At 42.1% G+C, this 8221-nt stretch overlaps 1 protein-coding gene across 6 annotated transcripts in view; it reads left to right on the plus strand.

Annotated features, from left to right (window-relative positions):
- The window catches only part of UCKL1 (uridine-cytidine kinase 1 like 1), a 49848-nt gene extending 42846 nt beyond the window's left edge, over positions 1-7002 (plus strand). For 3 of the 6 annotated variants that reach the window (XM_039326913.1, XM_039326915.1, XM_039326914.1), the window contains exons 11-15: positions 934-996; positions 2631-2753; positions 4098-4205; positions 5245-5401; positions 6570-6708. In XM_039326913.1, the coding sequence (XP_039182847.1) occupies positions 934-996; positions 2631-2753; positions 4098-4205; positions 5245-5401; positions 6570-6646 (528 nt within the window). In that variant the 3' untranslated portion in view covers positions 6647-6708. Of the gene's footprint in view, positions 1-933; positions 997-2630; positions 2754-3534; positions 3688-4097; positions 4206-5244; positions 5402-6569 lie in introns of those variants that run through there. The other 3 variants (XM_039326912.1, XM_039326916.1, XR_005554706.1) reach the window with 2 other exon arrangements.
- Positions 7003-8221: the final 1219 nt, after the last annotated feature.

Here is an 8221-nt window from a genome sequence, read left to right on the forward strand (position 1 = left end):
AGACCTCCAATGTCCCTTCCAACTCTGTTGGAATACAATTCTGTATTCTTTTGTCTGCCCATAAAAGTGCAAAATGTGTTGGTTTTGCTGCAATAGTCAGCCTAAAACAGGATCACCGATGCAACCCTTAATAGGGTTTTATCCAAATCAGAGTTTGCATGCAATGGTGGTTAAGTGGACCCATTGTCCACAATGATGTTTTTTTTTTTTTTTTTTGCCGGAAACGAAGTACTATGACGGAACGGTTGCTGGAGTTGGGAATGTCTAGTTTAATGAAGAGAAGGACGAGGGGGGGGGGACATGATAGCAGTCTTCCAGTATCTCAGGGGCTGCCCCAAAGAAGAGGGAGTCAAGCTATTCTCCAAAGCGCCTGAAGGCAGGACAAGAAGCAACGGGTGGAAACTAACCAAGGAGAGAAGCAACCTAGAACTAAGGAGGAATTTTCTCACAGTGGGAACAATGAACCAGTGGAACAACCTGCCTCCAGAAGCAGTGAATGCTCCAACACTGGAAATTTTTAAGAAGAGACTGGACAGCCATTTGTCTGAAATGGTATAGGGTTTCCTGCCTGAGCAGGGGGTTGGACTAGATGACTTCCAAGGTCCCTTCCAACTTTATTATTATGGATGATGATGATGATGATGATGATGATGATGATGATGATGATGATGATGATTATCTAGTATCTGGCAAAAAAAACCCCACCCTCTCAAATCATGGTCACATTCCCATGAGACGCTGGAAATAGTTGCAAAAAAGTGGGCCTGTTGCCAAGGACCCAAAATGCCCACAGGTGGCAAGAGTGTGTGTGTGGCTGTTGGAACTTTGACTCCTGCTTGTCAAGGATCTTTTTTGGCACCTGTCATAATTTGTCACGAGGACCACCTGTATCTATTATTTAATTTATTTATGCCATTCTCCTTTTGTTTCCAGAGCTGCACAGTTCAAACACCACAAGACCAGGACTACGAAGGTTGTACATATAGCGGGAAGCAAGTAAGTCGAACCAGCAAGAGATCTTGGAAAGGAAAATTGTGTGGCCGTTCGTCAGCCCGCATTTTTGTGGATTGTTGGCCTGTTGCATTTAGGTTAAACATCTTATTATTATTATTTTATTATTTTTAACCAACACAACAAAGCAAAACATAACACACATACACACACAGTATATATTCCTCTCCCTTTTTTTTAACAGCGATTACGTAACGGTAATCTTCTATTATTTACATTTCCCCCCTTATTCTTCTTTAGAATATTTGTCCTTATTGCCTCCTTGTTCCTTATTTACATTTTTCTTCCTTCATATTCTACTTCTTACTAAGAATAATTCATATTATTATTATTATACATTATTATACACATATTTTCACTTTTGACCTTTCCATATTTATTCTCCTCTATTATTTCTAGTCTCCAACCAGTCATACCACTTGCTCCATAAACATCTTATTTTTTGTAAGGCTGTTTTAATCACGAGTGCCTTGGGCAGTTTCGAAAATTCTTAGAGCAGCGTCAGCAAGAATTCAGAGCAGAAAATGGAAGCAGAAAGATATAGAGCCACCCAAAAGGGCAGGAAATGTAATGAAGATGCCCCTCTACCCCATTCAGGGATCTGATAACATCAGTACCCTCTTCTTTTTGGCTGTCTGTGGCTAAAAAGAGAGAGAGGGAGAAAGAGATTTGAAAACAGTTTAAGTATTTTTCTAACAGTGTAGAACCTCTGAATTCACTTGGATTAGAATCTAGGCTAATTTAGTTTGGTATGTTTTAATGTTGGTCTTTCGATGTTACCCAGAGTCCATTGTATTGTGAGATGGATGGAAGATGGAAGGAAGGGAGGGAGGAAGAAAACAAAGGAGAGAAGGGAGGGAGGAAGGAGAAGGAAAGAAGGAAGAGGGAGGGAGGGGAGGGAGGGAGGAAGGGAAGACAGAAGGGAGGGAGGAAGAGAGGGAGAAAAGAAAGGGAGGGAGAAGGAAAGAAGGAAGATGAGAAGAGGGAGGAAAGGAAGGGAGGGAGGGAGAAAAGAGGAGAGGGAAGGGAGGGAGAAAGGAAGGAAGGAAGGAGAAGGAAAAAAAGAAGATGAGAAGAAAGGAAAGGAAAGGAAGGGAGGGAGGAAGGGAAGGGGAGACAGGAGGGAGAAAAGAAAGAGGAAGGAAGGAAGGAGGGAGAAGGAAAGAAGGAAGAGGGAGGAAAGGAAGGAAGGGGAGAAAAGAAAAGAGAGAGGAAGGAAGGGAGGGAGAAAGGAAGGAGAAGGAAAGACGGAAGATGAGAAAAGGGAGAGAGGAAGGGAGGGAGGGAGGAGAAAGGAAGGAAATGGAGGAGGGAGGGAAAAAAGAAAGGAGAGAGGAAAGGGAGGGAGAAAGGAAGGAAGGAGAAGGAAAGAAGGAAGATGAGAAGAGGGAGGAAGGAAAGGACGAGAGGGAGGGAGGAAGGAAAGAAGGAGAAGAAAGCAATGAGGTACAGATGTTCTGTTCTGTTCTGTTCATAAAAGTGACCCTTTCTGGTTTCCTAGAGCAGACGATTGTCTGCCTAGAGGTGACAAATCAACGTCTGAGCTTCTGTCTAACCCAGAGAAGGCGGAAACCATGGTTGCATGACATGCCGGCAGAATCGCACCTTCTCTCTTCCAGATCACGGGCGTGTCCATTTTGAGGGCTGGAGAGACCATGGAGCCAGCCCTGAGAGCCGTTTGCAAGGATGTCCGGATCGGCACCATCCTGATTCAGACAAACCGATACACGGGAGAGCCTGAGGTAAAGGGCCAAAAGCCCCATGAATGATCCGGGACCTCTTAGCAATGTTGTCCGCGATTGGTTGATTGGTTAGCACTCATCTTTCCTCCAGAAACCCTGTCCCTGAGCCTCAGCATCTTTGAGGGGTGTGGACTTCAACTCCCAGAATTCCCCAGTCAGCCACGCTGGATCTGTTTAATGTTGGTTTGTCTGACAGAAATTAGTGGATTCTAGTTTGGTCTGTTTCCCCCCCCCCCAATTTCATGCTATTTTTAATATTCGAATATTATATTCGAATATTAATTTATTCTAAATTGTTAAATATTAATATTCTACTCTTATATTAACATTCTAATATGCTATTCATGAGCTATTTTTAAAACAGTTAACTTTTTTTTCCCAATATATTATTTTTAAAAAGTTTTAATAACAATTATACATGTTGTTTTCTGCTTGGTGGTTTGTCTGGTGTTAACCTCTGCTTATCTGGATGTAGGTTATATGTGTGTGCATACACATATGTGTATATGAAATGAAAAGTCCAGAACACACCCTCTCCAGCAGCCTACACCCAGATAAGCAGGGATTGACTCCAGACAAACAACTGAGCAGAAACTATATCTTAATCAAGGAATTCCCAAGGAGAAAATTATCCCCTGGCAGAGCAAGCTACTGTTTATAAACAGGGAGCAAACCCCACTGATGATGTTACATAGTTTGTGTAATAAAAAGCAAAACAACAACAACAACTGAGCTGTTTGTCCTTTGTTTTGAAGTAATATTGTTGCGTTGTTGTACACAGATCTTGATGGCGCTTTGAAAGCTGCTTTGGAAGGAATTTTACCACAAAAAGCATGATAGAAATCCTTGCAAGGAATACAATATGCAGGCAGTCCTCGACTTACGACCGCAATTGAGACCAAAATTTCTTGTTGTTCAGTGAGACATTTATTAAGTGAGTTCTGCCCCATTTTACGACTTTTCTCGCCACGTTTGTTAAGCGAACCGCTGCAGTTGTTGAATTAGGAACACGGTTGTGAAGTGAATCCGGCTTCCCCCTCATTGACTTTGCTTGTCAGAAGGTCGCAAAAGGGGATCACGTGACCCTGGGGGACGCTGCAACCGTCATAAATGTGAGTCAGTTGCCAAGCATCTGACTTTTGATCATGGGACAATGGGGATGCTGCAACGGTCATTAAGAGTGAAAAACGGTCGTAAGTCACTTTTTTCAGTGCCGTTTTAATTTTGAAGGTCACTAAACGGACTGTTGTAAGTCGAGGGCTATCTGCACATAAATAAATACATAAGTAAATCTCTCAGGCGCTCCTTACTTGCTCCCTGACGTCTGTGTCTCTTCCCTTCCAGCTACACTACCTGAGACTCCCAAAGGACATCAGTGAAGATCACGTGATTTTGATGGACTGCACCGTCTCCACGGGGGCAGCAGCCATGATGGCCGTGAGAGTGCTGCTGGTAAGGGGAATGAGGATCCGGGTAGTCCTCGACTTACAACGGGGCTGGTTAGCAATTATTAGGAGTTGCAACAGACCTACAGTATCTTGCGGCTACCTATCACTTGGATTCAAAGTTACAATGTTTTTGCCCACCCTTATCCCCGGCACTTGCTCCGGTGACTGAACTTCGGGTGAGCCTCAGTTCTCTCATCTGCAGGATGGGCATAATAATAATTCTGGCTTTTTAAAGGATTTTTCAGAATGACCTGCCAACTAATATGTGAATGGAGGAATGTCATTCTAAATCATTTGAATGTGTGCCACTGAAGTTTATTTTTATTTTATTTTATTTTATTATTTTATTGATTTATTTTATGTTATTGATTTGATTTGATTTAATTTATTTGTATTTTATTGATTTGATTTGATTTATTTTATTGATTTGATTTGATTTATTTTATTGATTTGATTTGATTTATTTTATTGATTTGATTTGATTTGATATATTTTATTATTTTATTTATTTATTTTATTATTTTATTTTATTTATTTTTATTGATTTGACTTGTTTTGTTTTGTTTTATTATTTATTTAGAAAATTTATATTATCTATACGTAGTCCTCAACTTACAACCATTCATTTAGCGACCATTGAAAGTTACAGTGGCACTGAAAATAGTGACCTATGACCATTTTTCCACACTTAACGACCGTCGCACCATACCCATGGTCACAGGATCAAAATTTGGACACTTGATAACCGGCATGTATTTACGACGGTTGCAGTGTCTCGGGGTAAATGTGATCACCATTTTGTGACCTTTCCAGGTGGCTTCCAACAAAGGGGAGGGATCCAGATTCACTTAACGACCGTGTGATTCACTTAACAACTGCAGTAATTTGCTTAAACGGTGGCAAAAAAAGGTCGTAAAATGGGGCAAACTGACTTAAGTGGCTTGCTTAGCAGCAGAAATTTGGGGCTCAGTTGTGATCTATGAGTAAACCAGAAAGTAAAGCTATGGTTGAAAGAGAGACTGAAATCCTTTTGTTTCCGTTAGGATCACGACGTTCCAGAGGATAAGATTTTTCTTCTCTCCTTGTTGATGGCAGAGATGGGCGTCCACTCCGTCGCCTATGCCTTTCCACAAGTCAGGATCATCACAACTGCTGTGGACAAGAAAGTGAATGACCTTTTTCGCATCATCCCTGGTATTGGTGAGCGGTTCCATCTGGGATGTAAAATTGTTGTGACCATGAGACACAAATGGATGGGAGGATTTAGGGAAAAAGCTGGTTGGAATACTGGGAAATACAAGTAGTTCTCAACTTACAACAATTCTTTTAGTGACCGTTTGACTGAAAAAAAGTGGTTTATGACTGTTTTTCACACTTACCATTGTCTATGGAGATTCTCAGTCATCCAGATCATAGTTATCCCGAAGATGCTTTTTCACAAGGCAACTGAACTTTCTTGTTTATATTTGAAGATGTTTCACTTCTCATTGAAGAAGCTGAAGAGCTGAAGAAACTTCTTGGATGATAAGCAAAATGTCTTCAAAGAAAAACAAGCAAGTCCAGTTGCCTCGTGAAAAAGCATCTTTGGGCACACTTACAACTGTTACAGCATCCCCATGGTCACGTGATCAAAATTTAGACTCTTAGCAACTGACGTGTTTTTATGACAGCTGCATAAAAACATCCTGGAGTCACGTGATCCCCTTTTCTGACCTCTTACACAAGTCAATGTGTAGGGCATGGAATATTATCTTGATTATTCAACAATCATGGGGACTTCTTGGGGAGGTATGGCATATTGAAGAGGGCTTGGTGATAGTGGAACCAACGATTGTGCAAAGACCAAGGAACTGGTAAGTAGACCAGTTCCTTAGAACCTCTCTGGATAAGGAGAAGATGGGAGATTGCCTACATGTGCTCCGGATAGCTGCTTCTCACAAGAAGACTACAGGACAGTATTTTTTCCTCCAGTTTGAAGGCTGGGAGGTCGCGTCATGTGACTGCACTGCTTAGCAATAGCACTTCTTGGTGGCCAACATTAAGGGTATCACTCTAGGTCACGGGTGTCAAACTTCTGGCCCGCAGGCCGGATGCATCATGCCTAAACTGCGCCCATCCCATTGCCTGCAATGGAAAAAAAGTTGCGATACGTCGCGACACGTCACGTGACATTGCGAGTTTGACACCCCTGCTCTAGGTCATTAAGTGAGGACCTCACATGAGCATAATTTGCAAAATCCTGCCATTTTCCTTGTTGACTCTCAAATTCACCAAGCAGGTTAAATGTGTTGTGGGAACGCAGTTTATGGGCGTTGTGGAATCCTACTCCATAAATGTGAACCTCATTGTTTCTCCTGCTGCTTTCTAGGAAATTTTGGGGACCGTTACTTTGGCACGGACGCCCCGCCAAATTGGAGTGACGAGGAAGACATCCTGGACTCTTGACCATTGTAAAGAAACCGCTCTGAAGCAATGGCGAATTCTGCATCCACTCCTTAATCCATCCCTTGTGCACTCCGCCGTAAATCTCCAAACGCTTAGAAAAAGAGAATATTTCGCAAAGCAGCTATTATATTTTCTTCTGCTTCGTTTTGCACCAGAAGCTGAAGGAGTATTTTTTTAAGAAGGAGGGTGGGGCTGGCAGGGGAAGAGTGTGGCTCCTGGCTGTTTTTTTTTTTTTTTAAGTATGCACGAATGTCTTTGAGTCCAGAAGCAGTTTATTTTAATTTTTAAAAAAATTAATATAACTTATTTTATTAAAAAAAAAAAAACACTTCCTTGGCAAAGCTGTGAGGATTTCACTCCGGTGTCTGTCATTCCTTTCATGGTTCCGACAGATGAAACTCTTTAAAAGAACTTCGAGGCATTGTTTACCTTAAAGCAGTGGTTCTCAACCTGTGGGTCGGGACCCCATTTGGGGTCGAACGACCATTTCATGGGGGTCGCCAAACCACGCTGTCTGCCATTTTTTTCCCTTTTCCCTAGCTGTCCTACTCCCTCTTATTGGTGGCCACACCCACTTGGGGGTCACCACAACATGGGGAACTGTATTATGGGGTCACGGCATTAGAAAGGTTGAGAACCACTGCCTTAAAGAATCTTTATTCGAGTAGCATAGCATCTGCACGTACATAGTCAAAGCCAATATCTGAATTCCCCTCCCTTGAGCACATAGTATCAAAGCACAATTCCCTCCTCTAGTTAACAGTCATAAATCACATTCCCCAATTAGTTTGAACTGCAGGCTTTCCCTCCAGTTCTCCAGCCCGGCCATTCCTTGTCATCTCTTATTTCAAAAAACCTTGGTTCTCACCTAGTTACAATAGTATTATGTTTAACTAAACTCCCATGCACATTCTTTCTCTTCCCCCACCCCCCCAGTATCATCTAATTCTAACTCTAATTCTAAGAGTAAAACATAAGAAGGAAAAGGGCTGCATCTCCCTATGTGGTCAAAGCAAGAACATCCAATGTTAGCAGCGTTGACAATTCCTTACCCAGAATTGCAAAGCCAGGAAGGTCAAGATTTGGTTTGGTGAGCAAATAGATAGTCCTCAATTTACAGCTATTCATTTAGTGACCGGTTGAAGTTACAAAGGCACGGAAAAAGGCAACTTAAAATGGTGACTCACACTGATGACCGTTGCAGCGTCCCCCCTGGTCACATGATCACTTGGCAATTGGTTCATATTTACAGCGGTTGCAGTGTCCCGGGATCATGTGATCCCCTTTTGCAACCTTCTGACAAGCAAAGTCAATGGGGGGGAAGCCAGATTCACTTAACAACGGTGTTACTATCTTAACAAGTACAGTGATTCAGTTAACAACTGTCTTGCTTAGCAGCAGAAATTTAGGACTCAGTTGTGGATTGTACGTCAAGGACTGCCTATATTTTCCGCTGGCTAAAAAGAATGAAAGACCTGTTTGTTTGTTTCTTTGTGGGGGGGGGGGGGTTGGAAATATTTATTTATTTACTTTTACGGTTTCCCCCCTGCACGGATCGTTTTTTTTTTCCAGTTT

The sequence above is a fragment of the Crotalus tigris genome, unplaced genomic scaffold (assembly GCF_016545835.1).
Source record: "Crotalus tigris isolate CLP2741 ecotype Arizona unplaced genomic scaffold, ASM1654583v1 scf7180000024347.1601321, whole genome shotgun sequence".
Classification (NCBI taxonomy): domain Eukaryota; kingdom Metazoa; phylum Chordata; class Lepidosauria; order Squamata; family Viperidae; genus Crotalus; species Crotalus tigris.